The sequence below is a fragment of the Drosophila virilis genome, chromosome 2, assembly GCF_030788295.1.
Source record: "Drosophila virilis strain 15010-1051.87 chromosome 2, Dvir_AGI_RSII-ME, whole genome shotgun sequence".
NCBI lineage: Eukaryota > Metazoa > Arthropoda > Insecta > Diptera > Drosophilidae > Drosophila > Drosophila virilis.
The window spans coordinates 32,755,872-32,772,630 of NC_091544.1; the positions used below are offsets into that span (position 1 = coordinate 32,755,872).

The 16,759-nt window shown below is 43.2% G+C and overlaps 5 protein-coding genes and 1 non-coding gene across 10 annotated transcripts; 2 read left to right on the top strand and 4 right to left on the bottom strand.

Annotated features, from left to right (window-relative positions):
• The first annotated feature begins 63 nt into the window (after positions 1-63).
• PolA1 (DNA polymerase alpha catalytic subunit) lies at positions 64-5,144 on the top strand. Its single transcript, XM_002056638.4, has 7 exons — positions 64-222; positions 282-476; positions 534-1,528; positions 1,588-2,626; positions 2,691-4,215; positions 4,287-4,765; positions 4,839-5,144. The coding sequence occupies exons 1-7, from the start codon at positions 207-209 to the stop codon at positions 5,033-5,035; spliced, it is 4,446 nt and encodes a 1,481-aa protein (XP_002056674.1). The 5' UTR covers positions 64-206; the 3' UTR covers positions 5,036-5,144.
• Positions 5,142-7,781, bottom strand: Jhbp16 (Juvenile hormone binding protein 16). 2 transcript variants are annotated; one of them, XM_002056639.4, is made up of 4 exons: positions 7,559-7,781; positions 5,847-6,098; positions 5,481-5,778; positions 5,142-5,412 (listed from the first exon to the last, which is right to left on the bottom strand). In XM_002056639.4, the coding sequence occupies exons 2-4, from the start codon at positions 6,073-6,075 to the stop codon at positions 5,142-5,144; spliced, it is 798 nt and encodes a 265-aa protein (XP_002056675.1). In that variant the 5' UTR covers positions 6,076-6,098; positions 7,559-7,781. The 2 variants fall into 2 exon arrangements, with proteins under 2 accessions (XP_002056675.1, XP_070063093.1); XM_070206992.1 differs by lacking the exon at positions 7,559-7,781 and adding an exon at positions 6,534-6,664.
• A 964-nt stretch (positions 7,782-8,745) lies between these two features.
• LOC6633188 (U6 spliceosomal RNA) lies at positions 8,746-8,852 on the bottom strand. Its single transcript, XR_049212.1, has one exon. It is a non-coding gene; the product is annotated as a U6 spliceosomal RNA (small nuclear RNA).
• Positions 8,853-8,986: 134 nt separating this feature from the next.
• On the bottom strand, positions 8,987-9,742 carry LOC26531387 (uncharacterized). The gene is made up of 2 exons (XM_015170799.3): positions 9,581-9,742; positions 8,987-9,519 (listed from the first exon to the last, which is right to left on the bottom strand). The coding sequence occupies exons 1-2, from the start codon at positions 9,676-9,678 to the stop codon at positions 9,165-9,167; spliced, it is 453 nt and encodes a 150-aa protein (XP_015026285.1). The 5' UTR covers positions 9,679-9,742; the 3' UTR covers positions 8,987-9,164.
• A 716-nt stretch (positions 9,743-10,458) lies between these two features.
• LOC6633189 (terminal uridylyltransferase Tailor) lies at positions 10,459-15,799 on the bottom strand. 4 transcript variants are annotated; one of them, XM_015170295.3, is made up of 7 exons: positions 15,613-15,799; positions 11,935-12,222; positions 11,669-11,872; positions 11,343-11,582; positions 11,119-11,286; positions 10,903-11,059; positions 10,459-10,807 (listed from the first exon to the last, which is right to left on the bottom strand). In XM_015170295.3, exons 2-7 carry the CDS (start codon positions 11,942-11,944, stop codon positions 10,657-10,659), a joined length of 930 nt encoding a protein of 309 aa, XP_015025781.1. In that variant the 5' UTR covers positions 11,945-12,222; positions 15,613-15,799; the 3' UTR covers positions 10,459-10,656. The 4 variants fall into 4 exon arrangements, with proteins under 4 accessions (XP_015025781.1, XP_070062928.1, XP_015025780.1 ...); XM_070206827.1 differs by having other exon boundaries at positions 10,463-10,807; positions 10,861-11,059; positions 15,672-15,795; XM_015170294.3 differs by having other exon boundaries at positions 10,463-10,807; positions 10,861-11,059; positions 15,613-15,795.
• Positions 13,512-15,089, top strand: Ass (argininosuccinate synthase). The gene is made up of 3 exons (XM_002056641.4): positions 13,512-13,798; positions 13,864-14,109; positions 14,171-15,089. The coding sequence occupies exons 1-3, from the start codon at positions 13,628-13,630 to the stop codon at positions 15,005-15,007; spliced, it is 1,254 nt and encodes a 417-aa protein (XP_002056677.1). The 5' UTR covers positions 13,512-13,627; the 3' UTR covers positions 15,008-15,089.
• Positions 15,800-16,759: the final 960 nt, after the last annotated feature.

The following is a 16,759-nucleotide window of genomic DNA, read 5'->3' on the forward strand; positions in this document are numbered from 1 at the left end:
AATTTTCTCACAACACAGACCATATACGTAATCTGTTAAGCGGAGGAGTGGTTCTGTTAATGGAATGCTTATCGAGGGGGCAACGCCAGCGTTAAGCAAGTTTACTTCGATGCTTCCATGTGGGCACACTGACACTTTCCCGCCTTTTCCGAAAAGATTTCAGACTGCGTAAATTGATAGAATTTAATTAATTTGTGGCGTCCCAAATGGCAGATTCACCCTGTAAGTAGTCAAATTATAGTGTTAAACGTGTTAATAAGTATTGAGAGTTGTTCACACAGCTGGTCCGCGTGTCAAGCGTCAGCGAATTGACAAAACGGGCCGCTTCGCAGCCTTGGAGCGCCTCCGAGGCCTGAAGGGCACCAAAAACAAATGCCAGGTGGAAGAAAAAGTGGACGATGTATATGAAGTTGTGGACGAGCGCGAATATGCGAAGCGGGCAAATGAAAAATACGGCGGTGATTGGATTGAAGATGGTAAGTCGTAGAAATACCCATTTTCAAGCCATCAGCCAAATAAAATGCCGCCCACAGACGGCACTGGCTACGCGGAGGATGGTCGCGATTTCTTTGAGGATGAAGATGACTATTCTGACAATGAGCAGGGTCAAAGCGATGGCAAGAAAAATAAAGCTGGCAACGGAAAGAAACGATCACGCGACAGCGACACAGGCCCTGCCAAGGGCAAGGCATCCATACGCAATCTGTTTAGCAATGCGCTGCCAAAGAAGACAGACATCAAAAACAGTGTCAAAGATGATGATATCCTTGCCGACATACTGGGCGAAATCAAAGAAGAGCCAGCTGGCGACGCGGCGTCAACACCGCGACAACATAAAGTTATTGCGCCTGCCAAAATTATGGCCGCCACGCGCAAGTCCGATGCAGCCGCTGCCAAGGAGTACATGAATAGCTTTCTGAGCAACATCAAAAAGCAGGAGCAGCAGCGCAAAAAAGACGCCGGCAGCGATGATGAAATGCTGGACCGCATCCTGCAGCCAAAGTCAGCTATGCTGCCCAACAAGAAGGCAACTCCAGTTACTCCAGCTGCAGTCAAAGTGAAGCAGGAGCCAGTCACTGAAACAGCTGCTGAGCAGCCCAGAAAGAAGGCAAGAGAAGGTACGCCTGAACTCTGCCCTGACAATGACTTGGACTTCAGTTGCCTGGACGACGATGAGAACCAGTTTGAGCTGGCAGCGTCCAAAGCGCAGCCAGAGCTTCTGCCCGCTTCAGCTGGACCTCCAAAACAAGAGGCCGACGATATGAGCAAGCTGCTCAGCAACTGGGAGTCCATCTGCCAAATGGACGATGACTTTGAGAGATCAGCGCTGGCCAGCGAGGCCGAGACAGCGCTGGGCAGTGATCCTGGGGATGTCGAGCAGCTGCGCTTCTGGTACTGGGAGGCCTGGGAGGATGCAATCAAGCTGCCCGGCGAGGTGTTTCTCTTTGGGCGCACACCCGATGGCAAGTCCATATGTGTGCGCGTGCAGAACATTAATCGTGTGCTCTATCTCCTGCCCAGACAATATGTAAGTATAAAGACAAGCTTGGTTAAATGCAACTCTTGATTAATCTGCGCCTCAAATAGCTACTAGATCCCATAACCAAGGAGCCCACCAAGCAAAAGGTTACAGCTGCGGACATGTACAAGGAGTTTGACACGCACATTGCCACCGAACTGAAGCTGGACACATTTCGTTCGCGCAAGGTGAGCAAAAGCTTTGCCAATCACGCCATTGGCATCGAAGTGCCGCAGACCTGTGACTACCTGGAGGTGCATTACGATGGCAAGAAGCCGGCGCCGAACATGCAAAACAAGAAATATGACTCCATAGCGCACATATTTGGCGCCAGCACCAATGCACTGGAACGTTTTCTGCTGGAGCGCAAGATCAAGGGTCCTTGTTGGCTGCAGATAAGCGGCTTCAATGTAAATCCGGCGCCCCTTAGTTGGTGCAAAACGGATGTGACCGTCGGCGAGCCTAAGAACGTGGAGCTTGTGCTCGTGGAACAGGGCAAACCAGCGCCGCCGCCTGCCCTAACCCTGCTCACACTCAACGTGCGCACTTCCATGAATCCAAAGACACTGAAAAACGAGATCTGTATGATATCCATGCTCACCCACAATCGCTTTCACATTGACAGACCGGCGCCGCAGCCCGCATTCAATCGTCACATGTGCGCGCTCACGCGACCTGCCGTCTCCAGCTGGCCCTTTGACCTGAATCTGCAGTTGAGCAAGTACAAGTCGACAAAGATTTATAAACATGACTCGGAGCGTGCGCTGCTCAGCTGGTTTCTGGCACAATATCAGCAAATCGATGCGGATCTTATAGTCACCTTTGATGCCATGGACTGCCAGCTGAATGTGATTACGGATCAGATAGTCGCCCTCAAGATACCGCAGTGGTCACGCATGGGTCGGCTGCGTTTCTCGCAAACCTTTGGCAAAAAGCTACTGGATCATTTTGTGGGTCGCATGGTCTGCGATGTGAAAAGGTCGGCGGAGGAGTGCATCAGAGCCAGATCCTATGATCTGCAGACGCTGTGCCAGCAGGTGCTCAAACTGCAGGAATCGGAGCGCATGGAGGTCAATGCGGATGATCTGCTCGAGATGTATGAGAAGGGTAAGTATCTGCCAAAATCTGTTCGGGTTTTCGATTTATAAGTATCTCTCTCTTCTGTTGGCAGGCGAGAACGTCACCAAGCTCATCTCGCTGACCATGCAGGACGCCTCCTATATGCTGCGTCTCATGTGCGAGCTGAACATCATGCCGCTGGCGCTGCAGATAACCAACATTTGCGGCAACACAATGACCCGCACACTCCAGGGCGGTCGCTCCGAGCGCAATGAGTACCTGCTGCTGCACGCCTTCCATGAGAAGAACTACATAGTGCCTGACAAGCTGCCAGCGCGTCGTGTCGCTGCTGGTGCCGACCCCGATGCCACGAGCCAGGACACAACGGTGGCAGCGGGCGCTGGAGCGGTGCGTAAAAAGGCCGCCTATGCGGGCGGCTTGGTTTTGGAGCCCATACGTGGCCTCTACGAGAAGTATGTGCTGCTCATGGATTTCAATTCGCTATATCCGAGCATTATACAGGAGTATAATATATGCTTCACCACGGTGCAGCAACCCCATGATGCGGAACAGCTGCCTACGCTGCCGGATTCCAGTGCGGAGCCGGGCATTTTGCCGCTGCAGCTGCGTCGTTTGGTGGAATCGCGTCGCGAGGTCAAGAAGCTGATGGCTGCGCCGGATCTGGCGGCGGAACTGCATATGCAGTACCACATCCGACAAATGGCGCTCAAGCTGACCGCGAACTCCATGTACGGCTGTCTGGGATTTGCGCATTCGCGTTTCTTTGCGCAGCATCTCGCGGCGCTAGTGACGCACAAGGGACGCGAGATTCTGGTGAACACACAGCAGCTCGTGCAGAAGCTCAACTACGATGTGGTATATGGCGACACTGATTCGCTAATGATAAATACAAATATAACCGACTATGATCAGGTTTATAAGATTGGGCACACCATCAAGCAGAGCGTGAATAAGCTGTACAAACAACTGGAGTTGGACATTGATGGCGTCTTTGCTTGTTTGCTGCTGCTCAAGAAGAAGAAATATGCCGCCGTTAAGCTGAGCAAGAATGCCAAGGGTGTCCTGCTGCGCGAGCAGGAGCACAAGGGTCTGGACATTGTGCGTCGCGATTGGTCACAGCTGGCCGTCATGGTGGGCAAAGCGGTGCTCGATGAAGTCCTGGCCGACAAGCCGCTGGAGGATAAACTTGAGGCCGTGCACGCCCAGCTCGGGCGCATCAAGGAGCAAATAACACAGTCGGCTGTGCCGCTGCCGCTGTATGTCATCACCAAGCAGCTGACACGTGCGCCCCAAGAGTATGCCAACAGCTCCTCACTGCCGCATGTTCAGGTGGCGCTGCGCATGAATCGCGAACGCAATCGACGCTATAAAAAGGGGGACATGGTGGACTATGTGATCTGTTTGGATGGCACCACAAATGCGGCCATGCAGCGTGCCTATCATCTGGAGGAGCTGAAGGGCAGCGAATCCCTGCAGCTGGATACCAATTACTATCTGAGCCATCAGATACATCCGGTGGTCACGCGCATGGTAGAGGTGCTCGAGGGCACCGATGCCAGTCGCATTGCCGAGTGCCTGGGCATGGATGCCAGCAAATACAGGCAAAATGCACAGCGGTAAGTGCCAGCCGAAACGTAGAGTCCAAAGCAACTTATCATAACGCTTAATTTCCCCTCCCCACACACAGCATACAGCGGGAGCGCACAGAGGAAGCCGATGGTGAATCGCTGCAGAAAACCACGTTGCAACTTTATCGGCTCTGCGAGCCATTCCGCTTCAAGTGCGTGGCATGCAAAACGGAGCAGCTAATGGCCAGCGCCTATCGACCGGGCCCGAACAGCAGCCATGTGCCCGTGCTGCAGCAGTGCGTCAATTCGGAGTGCCAGACATCGCCGCTGCAGTATCTGGTCAGCATACGCAATCAGCTGCAACTCTGCATGCGCGGCTATGTGCAGCGCTTCTATCGCAATTGGCTAGTGTGCGATCATCCTGATTGCAACTACAACACGCGTAGCTATTCCGTACGCCTCGAGATGCGTCGCCCGCTGTGCCTCAAGTGCAACAGCGGCGCTATGCTGCGTCAATACTCCGAGCGCGATCTCTACAATCAGCTGTGCTATCTGCGCTTCATGTTTGATCTGAACAAACAGCAGCTACAACAGAAACGTATGTTCAAGCCTCATTGTAAATTTGACATGAACTATAAATGTACTCTTTCTCTCTTTCTGTCCACACACAGCTACGCTAACGCCCGAACTGGAGCAAGCCTATCAGCTGCTCCATGACACCGTAGAGCAGCAATTCCAATGCTCCAGCTATGTTGTCATCTCGCTGGGCAACATATTTGCGCGCAGCCTGGCGCTGTCGTCGCTGCAGCCGCCCAAGAAGGCGCAGCGTGATGATTATGCGATAGCCAGCAGTCTGGCCGATGTTTAGTTATTGCACAATCGGAGCACCTTTAATAGATCTACACACACACACACACACACACACACACACATAGATAGATATGGTTAAATAACATATGAAAATCTTTGATAAACTAGCTGAGAAACTTGTCGAGTGGAAAGAGCCGAAAGGACTCGTTGAATATATCCGTAAATGCCGTGCTCACTAGCTCGTTGATCATGGGCCGGACAAATGGCAAACCCAGCTGCCACATGCTGTTGATGACGCCATCGGCCAGTTGATTCAAGGGCTGACCCTGCAACAGATTGCCTATATGCAGCTCCATGCCGCCAATGCGATCCACCTCCACGTGCACCTTCAGCAGCGAGCCAGGTGGACCCACGCGCCGCACGCTCGTTGTTTGACTGTCCGTTGGATAATCCAGCATTAGGAATAGAAATATGTATATACACTATAATTGGGAGCTCCTCACCTGTAGTCGTAGAGCGTTAGATTCCAGTGGCCCTGTCGTCGCAGTTCTGTGCCCAGCATTTTGGCCACGAACTCGTATTCGCCTTCCAGGCTCTTCTCGGGAAAGTATTGCGCATAGACAATGCGCTGATCTTCGGCATGACTATGAAATTTAGTCACCTCGGAGCGCGACCAGCCGTATTCGGAGACGTTGCGTAAAATGAGTTTAAAGCTGCCGGGGCCATGCGGATCGCCGCGACGCAGCTCTACAAATGACGAGTGATGCGGGTCAAATGGCTGGATGTTGTAACCAGGCACACCTGTTTGTTCGTTGGGTAGAGAATGGTTCATGAGTCCACTTGTGACCCCCACCTTAACCGTGGCTCACCTGTTGTAAAATAGGCGCGCAAATCGTTGAACACCTGTTTCATGCAATCGTTGTACGCCTCGAGATTTGCATCATCTCGGTGACAGCGGCCGATCAAATGCTTTAAGTCCTCGTCCACATCAATTTGACCGGAGGCTTCAGTTAGCCCCGCAAAAACAACAACAACAGAGACAACAACGAACGCGACTAAACAGCGGCTGTTACAGTTTATGAGCAACTGTTGCGACATTTTGTTGTTGCTTTTACAAGACTCTGTTGAATGCAAGTGCAAATTTGTATTGGTAAGTGCTAAGTATTTATGTGTTTTGTTCATACATTTGAAGCGGGTGCAAAGCGTGAAAATTGTCGACAATTGTTTAATATTTAAGTACGTTTAGTCTTAACTACAGTTTTGGTTGTATTGAAGCGTTATAACGGTTCTTGTTTGTGTCACATTTTGAACTGCTTTGCGTTCTGGGTGAAACTGCTTGTCAGTTGCAGTCAGAATTTGCTATGCAAGCAGTTTAAATTTATGATTGGAAACATCAAATTGAATATCTGTGTATGACGGATTTGTACTAAAGTTGCTTAGCACCCAACCAATATTTAAGATAGGTTTTTCTAGGATTTCTATCGATGTTTTGTCAGTATTGAACACTCAGACTCAGAATATGCCTGGCAACTGGCAAGCAGTTTTAATTGACTTACCACTTCTTAAAGGTAAATTTTAACTACTGTGCATTCTGATCGGAATGTGCCATGCCCTGGGAAAGCAGTTCAAATACATACAAAATTTCAAATAGTTTTAGGCTTTAAATGTTTTCGAAATGTGCTTGGTATGTGGTTTAAAAGCTGTTTAAAATTAGTTTTAAAACATAAAAATGTAAAGTTTTCGGATAATCACATGCTTGACTGTTTTATTTTATAAATATGCATATCTTGGCTAAAACGTTTATAATCTTTTAAGACATTTTCTGTAATTTTAGCCATTTTAAGACACAGTTTAATTGTTGGGAAACTGTTGCCGTCAACAGTTTGAGTCGCACAGCGAACTCGTTTTACAGTTTTAGCTGCACTTGTTAAAATTTGTTATCTTGGTGGGCTGTCAATGCTTGGTAGACTTATCACGACTCTCAGGGCCAAAACGAAGTACACACAAACTCTTTGCCAAAGCAATTTAAGACACATTTTTTCAGCTGTTCGTCGGGTTTTTTTTTTTTTTTTGTTTTATGTAATCTTCGCTGCACTTGACCCCTTTTTATGTACTTAAGACAAGCTGATGAATATGCCTGTATTTTAGTTCATTTGGTTTGTCATTAACGAGCGCTCGAGCGAGGAGAAACATTAAATATAAACAAAAGACTTGTACAAGACACAAACTTGCGGGTGTGCAATCCGATTGTCTATGTGCAACTAAAGCTTTTCAGACATATATAACTCGAAATGCAACAACAATAACAATAACAAACGGCAAATGTGAATTGTGCAGCTTGGCGCCGGCTCTGACCAAAACTTCAGCTGACCAAAACTTCAGTTGACCAAAGCAACTACTAAAAGTTAGTCAGTCATTTAGTTGTTGTTGTTGTTACTTGCAAATTGTGTAATTTCTTTTGCCACTTGAAACAGCGCAACTTGCGTTTTGCTTGTGTGAGTGTGTGTGTGTGTGTATGTGTGGGAGAGTGTGGCAAGCCACACAGTTTGAGCTGTGCCACCCGCTTGGCACAAATATTTACTTTTCTTTTTTAATTTCGGCGTTATTTTTTTGGCACATCAACCAGTTGACCAAATAAATGCTTCCTGATATTTGGGTTGTACCAAACTAATATTTAAAAACTCCTGCGCTTCGTATGCAGCACCAGCACTCAGGTTTACGGTTAACTGTGCCGAATACGCGACGCGATTTATATTTTATATCTCTTTGCGTGTGAATCATGCGAGCGTCAACTGGCGACTGACTTCAAATTTCAGGCCGGCAACCAAATAAGTGAGTGGCAAATGCGACTGGGAGAGTAGAGCTGCAAAGACGGCATAGCTGAGGCGCAGGTACACTCTTTGATTGAATTACGATTTAATTTCCTTATTTACTTGGCGACAAACCCACCCAAATAAGCACATATAAATCATGTGTGCTCATTTGTCTTGAAGTGGCCGAGCTGAATGTAATTAGTCAAAATCGTGCCGTTCGGCATTTATTGTTGTCAAGTTCATGGTATTGAATATCTTAGGGTTTTTGTGCGTGCCTTGCAGATTAAAACTGTAAACAGGCAATATGTGTACTTATTTTTTGATATTTCATGCGATTCGTAAGCCATCTCAGCGAGTTGACCAAGCGCTGAGCGAAGGCTGTTTGTTAATAATTGCACGTGAATTGAAGCGAGGTCAATTTGAATTCAAATCTGGAGTGCGTCCGCGCGCCTATTGCACTGGCGCCATCTATTGGACTTCGGTGACATCCAGAATTAAAGTTTCATCAGCTTGTCCACGCTATTTTCGTTAGGTTGATATTCGTTAAGATAAGGTTGCTGTTAATTTCAAATTTAAAAATATACTTTTGGGCGAAGTAGCGCACTTAACGTGTCCATTTTTAGGTGATTTTTTTAACAAGTTTTGCCATATTCCGGACGAAGCATAGGTTTTAGTCAATTTAATTTTTATAGGCGAATTTTTCGACATATTGTTTAATCATGGCATATGCTATATGCCTTACGCCTAATCTGGCTTGTAGTCTGTTATCTTCAAAAATGGTTAGGATATCTTTGAAATAAAAAAATCATATAGTTATAATAGCAGCTATAAGATTTAGTGATTTGATCTGCCATGTTCAGCCTTAGGCCTGCAATAAAACAGAAAAACTAATTTTCGTGAAGGACGGAGGACATAATTTAAATATATACTTTTCTGCGGGCCGCTTGGTTTGGTAAAAAATGTGGAACGCTTCACGATTTTGCGTGTCATCCTTGCGCAGGGGCCATGCTAATCTTCTCTGTATCGTTCCAATTTTAGTATATGTTCTGCCGAAGCAAGAACGTGAACTGCCGCATTATATAAGCTATTTATATTGCGGTGCAGCTGAATTGCAAGTTGGGAATTACAATCCATGTGTGGTATCGCGCGCGTATGAGGGTTGGTTTCTACCAAAACACAAGATTTTTTAACCCAAGCATATTTTGTATGCAGTGCTCAACTAGATTATATTTTGTTAGCTACATTTTTTGTATTCGTATAAATATGTTTTAATTATGCATATGTGTATAGCGCGTACGTGTCCGAGTATTTGTCAATTATTGTAGAAGCACTAACCATACAATGCATTGTATGGTAAGTGGTAGAAGTCTTCATTTAATCCTCGTAATTGGGTATGGTAAACTTTTGCAAGAAGGTGTGCCAACGTGCACGATCAAACCAAGGCAGCAAACGGTTCGGCAAACGTTTCTTATAATTTAAATAACTGGGACAGTTATCCATGACACATTCGTTAGTTGTAGGATCGCAGTTCATGCATTTGTTACAGCTGCACGTTAGATGCTTAGCACATGCTGTTGTCTCATCGCCTGGATAGCACTGCTCACCCAGACGACGGTAGCAGTAATATTTGAAGCAGCCGTTTACCGACACTTTATGAACACCCTCCGGCCCACAATTGTCGGGTGTTGTAGCATGATCCTCACTGCATGCGTTGCTTTCACCATAATCCCTGCATTCAAGTAGAATAGATGAATATATAGCGAATGCGAGCGGGTGAATTGAATACTTACATGGCGCAACATTGATGCCAAATCGCGAGAAATATAACAAGATCAAGCAGCAGCCGGAGTCTGCCGAGTCCATGTCGCATTCGTTGTGGATTGGGCATTGTCAGTGTTCAACTTGAGCTAGGATAACTGCTTCTGCTGGGCAACATGTTTATTGGCACGCTTTTATACAAGAACTTCGGCCAGGACATCTTAATTAGATTCAAATCTATGTGAATAATTCGTTGATTAAATAATCAACTGTTTCAATTAACTGCTTTTTATGCCCTGAACCCTATTGGAAATTGTTAAAATGAGTAGATAGACATATTTAATAGGCAGAAGAAACCCCCCATTCTCTAAAGTATATATATTCTTGATCAGGTCGACGAGTGATTAATCTAGTCATGCCCATAAAGGAAAATACAAAATCTAGACTATAAATTAATTTAATATTTTTAACATATATATCATAAGATTATATTATAATAACTAGTTTCGGAAATGATTTTAAAAGCAAACAACAAAATGATAACACCTATATACAATAAACTTGGTATGTCGCTTGTCGGAAGGTTCATTTCCATATATACATATGGGTATACATATGTAGAATAGATCTTGAATGTATTTACAACAAATCTAGAATGTTTCCCAGGGCAGCTGTGTTCAGGGTGTACCCTATTCGGACACTCGACTTGACCTTTCTTGTATTCGATTGAAAATAAATTTTCCACACAATTGTGCAGCGAAGCATGCAATTTAAATAGTTCAATGCCAATGCCAGGAGACAAAGATTTTAATTATACATGGATTTTCGGAGTGACAGCTTCACTAATTGATAGGTCAAGTGCAAGCGAAATTATGAATATTGACGTCTGGTCAAAAACAACTAAAGATTCGAGTACATAAGTTGGTTTATTCAGAATTCATTCAGCATTTTATGATTTGATGCGTCTGTTCAAAATTAAGGTGCGCTTTTTATGTATTAAAAAATAAGATCATTCATTAAAAAACTTTTAAATTGTTGTGTCTTACATTAAATGTTGTTTAAAGTAGTTATATATAAATGCATAAAGTATATATATGGTAATCGTCCATTAATCAAGCTCTTTTTGGCATCTATATATGAATGTGCGAACATGCATTCCCTTTATTTGCCAACCCTTATTAAAGTCAAGCAATATGAAATCTTGAATGGCCGTGGTAAACCGTGTAAACTTATTATCTCTGCTGCGCAATTGAGTATATCTAAAAGTAAACCCATGCAATAATTTTAGTTTTAGAACACATTTTCATATTACCTTTGGGGCATATGTCTGTCAAATAATAGACGTTCCACGTACCTTCCCAGATAAGGGCAAATAGCATACTGGGCAAAATTAAAGTTGGCGTAGAACCGAAAGAATTGCTTTAGAACCGAACGCGTATTATACTCGTTGACTTCTAATTTGCTCATATTAAAGTCTGATAATTTCAATTGATTGAACGTAGTAACCCATGCTAAAATATATTAAATTTAAAACTTTGCGGAATCGGCATATTTAAATCAAAGTACGTACGTCCAACAGTTGGTTCTTGATTTGCCTGTAGCCTGTCAATCCCAGGCAAATGGTTATGTAGTTGCAAAAAGAATATGACCATTAGTATGAGTATATGGCTACGAAATACGTCTTTCAGACCAATATTTTGTATCCAGTCCCGTAAATAGATCACCATATAGCGAGCTTCTTGAGAAATTCAATTTGATATTATTTATATCAATGGATTTCGCGCATCTACTTACCTATAGGCTGTAGTTCAAACAGATACATGACCAGTATATTTTGTCTATAGGTCAGACCGTTAAAGAAACTAAGGTCGCACTGCAAGCCAGTCGAATGCTTGACCACCACGATGGGACATCTTCCGCCAAAGGTGGCAATACGCTTCCAATTTGATTCTGAGTTAAAAGCATTTGCCACAATTCGTTGTCGTTCCAGGACTTCCATAGTAGGTGACTCGCTGTATTCGTAGAAGCTGTTGTCTGAGTTCAGATGAAAAACATATGTACATGCCACTTAGAACATATGTACATATATACATGCAGCAGCAGCTCGTTTAAATACTAACCCAATTCAACGTAAACGTCCAAATCTGAAGTTTCCTGAGCAACTCCCATAATACGCGAGCCAAATGGATAAATGCCAATTGAGTGGTACGGCAACTTTAATTTCAATAATTTCTCCAATTCAAGCTGAACGTCGTCCTCATTATTCTTAATGTCATCAGCAATGCGAACTTTTTTCAAAAGTTCCAGCCAAAATGTAACGCATTCTTTATACAATTTAAATTAAATTAATTCTTATTATATATTAACATACGAAATTTTAGCTTACGCAAGGCCATTTTTCCGATTAATATGCGCCAAGCAAGGCAGTTTCAAGTTCCAAGTACTGTTCGACTTACTGGTAAATTACCAAATTAACTGTAAAAAAAAAGTGTGACCAAAGCGACCCGAACACAATTCGTCAAATTTTCCAACACACAATAATACCAGTTCAATTGATTTCGGTATGAATGTACTTTAGACCGATTTTTTGCACTAAATAGCGGATTGCTACTTTTTCCGTTGTGAACATTATTAAAAGATATTCCTATTCTGATATTTTGAATGGAACGTTCGGCTGTCGATAGAAAAAAAGGTTTATTAAAGTTGTTGTTTGTAAAGCTATGATTCGAATAAAAATATTCCAAAATCGATCGATACCAGCGAGTGCTTCCGGGCTTAATCGAATATTTATTTTATTTTCTTCGCCATTTAAATTTCAATTCTTTATTTATTCTAACATAATTCGAATCGTTTTTGGAATAATAAAATAATAATTTATACAACTTATAGCTAAACACATAGATAATTTGACTACTTTTGTTAAATAAACAAAGATAGAGCTGCTAATCTTTTGAAATTGTTCAAATTTATAAGGCAGCCTTTATAATCGTTTAGATGCTTGAAGTCTTAGAAAATAAGTAAAAGTCGATTGCATATTATCTTAAAAGATTTTCAATTATAAATTGTACATATTTTTTTTTTTAAATTTCATTTAGTTCGTTGTATATCTGAGGCATAAATAAATCTCAACTTCTTCATTTCTCCTCCCATATAAGTCAAAATTACGTAAAGTACACTGAATTGTTCAATATTAATTTTAATGTTTAAACATTTACGTATTTTACCTTCTTGGAGCGTGCTTAAGTTGAGTGTGGATACCAAAGCTGCAACTTATAAAAGTTGAACAAAATATTTATAATCCGTTTGCACAATCGGCATATAATTACATACATATGTACATACGTCCAATTGATGGGAAAAGAGGCATATTAAGCTCAAGATGTTTACTTATAAAACGAACCAGAATTTTGTTTTGTAAACCAGCCTCGCAAAATGATCTTATAGCGAGCTACCCGATATTTACAATGTTAATATAAAAATGTCAGTAATGTCAATAAAGCGGGCTTTTGGGAAATTCCGCTCCGAACTATGGAAAATTGGAGGAAATAATTTAATTATTTTTTTTAAGATTTTTATGAAATTGCATTTCAAACGTAAAATTCACGTCCAATATGCGGGTCAAAGGCTGCATGAACAAAAGCTTATATATTTCGCAAAAGGTTCTCAATCCGATATGTGTTAAATTCGTTGTGCAATTTCTGATGGTAGATTTTAACTTATCAAGAGCGAAGAAAGTGAGGTAAATTGACGTCTAAAAGCAAAAATGTTGTATTTATATGAAAATTCAAAACATTGAAATTATAATGGATAAAAATGATTCGAACATAAATGAGCTTAAATTAAGCTAGAAAAAACACATTATTATGCTTAGGTATATCAAAAATATATACGTAAAGCTTTTGCCAGGTTGAGAGCGAGCGAGACTAATCTGTTTTCAGTTACTAACAAACAGTCTTATCAACCTGAACAGCGTCGGGGTTGAAGTGGAAACGCGAGCGGGTCGCTTTGTAGCGCAAACAGCTTTGTTTTTTAGTATTCCAATTGGCAGCGCACGTTGAGGAACGCAGACTCGTTAAAAAATGGTTGTCGAGAAAGTGATTTTGGCCTATTCGGGTGGCCTGGATACGAGCTGCATACTAAAGTGGCTGCTGGAGCAGCGCTATGAGGTCATCTGCGTGCTGGCCGATGTGGGTCAGCAGGAGGACTTTGAGGCAGCTCGTCAAAAGGCGCTCAAGATAGGCGCCAAGGAGGTCTCCAGAGTGCAACGCATGCAAGCTAATCACATCTAATCTCAAGACAATCTACAATGTTCCAGGTGATTGTGGCTGATATCAAGAGGAATTTCGCTGAGCAATACATATGGCCAGCCATCCAAATGGGTCTTATCTATGAGGAGCGCTATCTGCTGGGCACCTCGCTGGCGCGACCCTGTATAAGTGTGGCCCTGATTGAGGCCGCCAGGCGGCATGGCGCCAAGTATTTGGCGCATGGTGCCACCGGTAAGGGAAACGATCAGGTGCGCTTTGAGCTATGCGCCTATGCGCTGCAGCCGGAACTGAAGGTGACTATGCGGCAGTGTGAACAGGAATCTAGCATCTAGCGTTTTTTCATTTCATCTATAGATCATTGCACCCTGGCGCGACGTGGAGTTTTGTCGCCAGTTTCAGGGCCGACAGGATCTGATTGCCTATGCCAAGGCCCATGGCATTGAGGTGACAGCCAAGCCAGCGACACCCTGGAGCACCGATGGCAACATGCTGCACATTAGCTACGAGTCGGGCGTACTTGAGGATCCAAATACTGTGGCACCTAGCACACTTTACGAGCTGACCCGCGATCCGTTCACACAGGCGCCACAGAAGCCCCATCGCGTGTGCGTTCACTTTAAACAAGGATTGCCCACGAGCGTTGAGGATCTGTCTAGCCGTCAAGTGTATAGTACGCCAATGGATATGCTAAAGTTTCTAAATGATTTGGGCGGCAGCTATGGCATCGGACGCATTGACATTGTTGAGAATCGTTATGTGGGGCTGAAGTCTCGCGGCGTCTATGAGACACCAGGTGGAACCATACTCTATACAGCGCACCAGGACTTGGAGGTGTTTGCTTTGGATCGCGAGGTTCTGCGCACCAAGCAAATGCTGCGCGATCGCATGTCCGACTTTGTGTACAATGGCTTCTGGTTCAGTCCCGAGGCGCTCTATGTGCGACGTTGCATTCAGCTGGCCCAGGAGCATGTCACCGGTCAGGTGACGGTGGAGCTGTCGCCCGGCTATTGTCGCGCCATTGCACGCAAGGCTGGGGATAAAGTGGGTGCGCTCTACAACCAGCAGCTGGTCTCGATGGATGTGCATGGCGGTTATGTGCCGCAGGATGCGGGCGGTTTCATAGCCATCAATGCGGTGCGCATACGGGAGCATGTGCGCGCCTTCGGTCCCTACCAGACTGATCAGCAGTAGCTGCACCACGAGTAAACAACAAGAAAGGCATGTTAGATAAATAAATGATTACAAATCCGATTAAAATTTGGGTAAAAAGCGATCTGTGTACTTGGCAGCTCATGTCTAAGACGAAATAAGTAACTCAAGGCTGATAAGTTGCAAAGGGGCAGCGTATTACATGCGATTAGCTGATAATAGATTATATATTACTCGAACTGTACACACTAATCGTTCGAGAATATACTTTTTATAAAATGTACATTGTAAGCTTTAAAAGCTTTTTCAAAGAAGAAAGCCTAAGGTAAGACGCGCAACCGAAGTGTCATAAAATGTATGTGGCTTGGCTGCCAGAATTGAAGTCACTGGTTCTAATTCGTCAGCAGGTTTCTGTTTTATGATATTGTCAACTATCCGCATTTGTATACTTTCACCAAAAACTTTACACTTGCTGTCCGGGTTACACAAGAGTATATAATTTAAGTTTCGAGTCTCCAGCTGCAAGGCATTGCACATAACCAATCAGCCCATTTTTCACTATGCGCACAGGGCATAAAACATGATTAACATTTTGCATTTTCAATTTGTGTCACTATTTTAAACTTTATAGTACATATATATGTTACTTTTTTCTTCTAATATGAACGTTCCACAACAGCCTTTATGAAGTCCACGTTCTACTAACTGCACTCATACGTTGAATAAGCAAATTGAGCGCTGAAGAGTTAATATAAACAAACAAATGAGTCTTTGTTTACAGAATCGAATCTTAACAAAAAAAAACCACCAAGCTCAAAACGTCGCCGAAAGCTGGTTTCAGCTGATAAACTAGCGTTCATTTATCGAACATCTTAGTCACAGCTGTCGATGTTCAAGTATCGATAATTTTGCATATATTTTAAAGCAATTTTGATGTTAAATTAAAAAAATGTTTATTTACAAAAATAATGAAAATATTTATTAATAAATAGGTAAAAGCTGAATTTTTGTATTTCAAAATTGTTTTTTTATATTTGATTCGATTCGATTAATTCACGAAAATAAGCTAAAATACCATCAACAGTAACAGTGCTGGCAGCTATCGCGCCTAAAAAGTAGCTAAATGTGAACAATAGCTGGAAAAAGCTTAGTTAGCTTAATAAGCAGAAGTTGTGAAAAAACGGAAATAGCTAAAATTGATTCAGATTTCCATTGTTGCCCGCTCTGATCCTTGAAAGAGCCAAATTTAGCTATCAAATAGCTAAACTGCCAGCACTGCAGCGCGATAAGCTACGTTCAAGCGTGTCGCTTGGCTTAGAAATTTGAATGCTATTTTAATAAATCTGAAGAGAGCATGTATATGCAAATGAAACTAATTATTTTATTTCCTTGCCATTTGATTTGCCTGAATCATAATTTCGTGCATAATAGCGCCAAAAATCATAAAGAGCACATTATGCAGACATTTATGTATAGTATGTATACTTATATATACATAAATAGGTATGTATGTGGGCAATCATTTGATTGTTGATTTAATATATTTTTGGTAAACATGAAAAACAATTGAAGACAATCCAATAACAACATATTAACACACACACAACAGCAACAGCAAATATCGAATGTTGGATTTCCCAATTGCATTAATCTTACTTCCGTAGCTGCCAAAACGAACAATCCAGGCAGGATGCCAGGGCCCTGACCCGGCAATGTTCGGGCACTGGGGCTCACCAGCTCATTGCACAAGGAAAACAAAAGACTCTTCCATTGTGGGCAATGTGAGGGACTGGG

Excerpts from the sequence above, each read along its gene's own strand:
- LOC26531387 (XM_015170799.3), bottom strand. The coding sequence starts at position 9,678 with ATGCCCAATCCACAACGAATGCGACATGGACTCGGCAGACTCCGGCTG. Across the intron at positions 9,520-9,580 it reads TGGCATCAATGTTGCGCCAT|GGATTATGGTGAAAGCAACG; the intron begins GTAAGTATTCAA and ends ACTTGAATGCAG.
- Ass (XM_002056641.4), top strand. The coding sequence starts at position 13,628 with ATGGTTGTCGAGAAAGTGATTTTGGCCTATTCGGGTGGCCTGGATACG. Across the intron at positions 13,799-13,863 it reads TCAAGATAGGCGCCAAGGAG|GTGATTGTGGCTGATATCAA; the intron begins GTCTCCAGAGTG and ends ACAATGTTCCAG. Across the intron at positions 14,110-14,170 it reads CGCTGCAGCCGGAACTGAAG|ATCATTGCACCCTGGCGCGA; the intron begins GTGACTATGCGG and ends TTTCATCTATAG.
- LOC6633189 (XM_070206827.1), bottom strand. Across the intron at positions 11,287-11,342 it reads GTTTGAACTACAGCCTATAG|AAGCTCGCTATATGGTGATC; the intron begins GTAAGTAGATGC and ends GAATTTCTCAAG. Across the intron at positions 10,808-10,860 it reads GACAGACATATGCCCCAAAG|ATATACTCAATTGCGCAGCA; the intron begins GTAATATGAAAA and ends GTTTACTTTTAG.
- Jhbp16 (XM_002056639.4), bottom strand. The coding sequence starts at position 6,075 with ATGTCGCAACAGTTGCTCATAAACTGTAACAGCCGCTGTTTAGTCGCG. Across the intron at positions 5,779-5,846 it reads GCGCGCCTATTTTACAACAG|GTGTGCCTGGTTACAACATC; the intron begins GTGAGCCACGGT and ends ACGAACAAACAG. Across the intron at positions 5,413-5,480 it reads CTAACGCTCTACGACTACAG|TCAAACAACGAGCGTGCGGC; the intron begins GTGAGGAGCTCC and ends TCCAACGGACAG.
- PolA1 (XM_002056638.4), top strand. Across the intron at positions 1,529-1,587 it reads ATCTCCTGCCCAGACAATAT|CTACTAGATCCCATAACCAA; the intron begins GTAAGTATAAAG and ends CGCCTCAAATAG. Across the intron at positions 2,627-2,690 it reads GCTCGAGATGTATGAGAAGG|GCGAGAACGTCACCAAGCTC; the intron begins GTAAGTATCTGC and ends TTCTGTTGGCAG.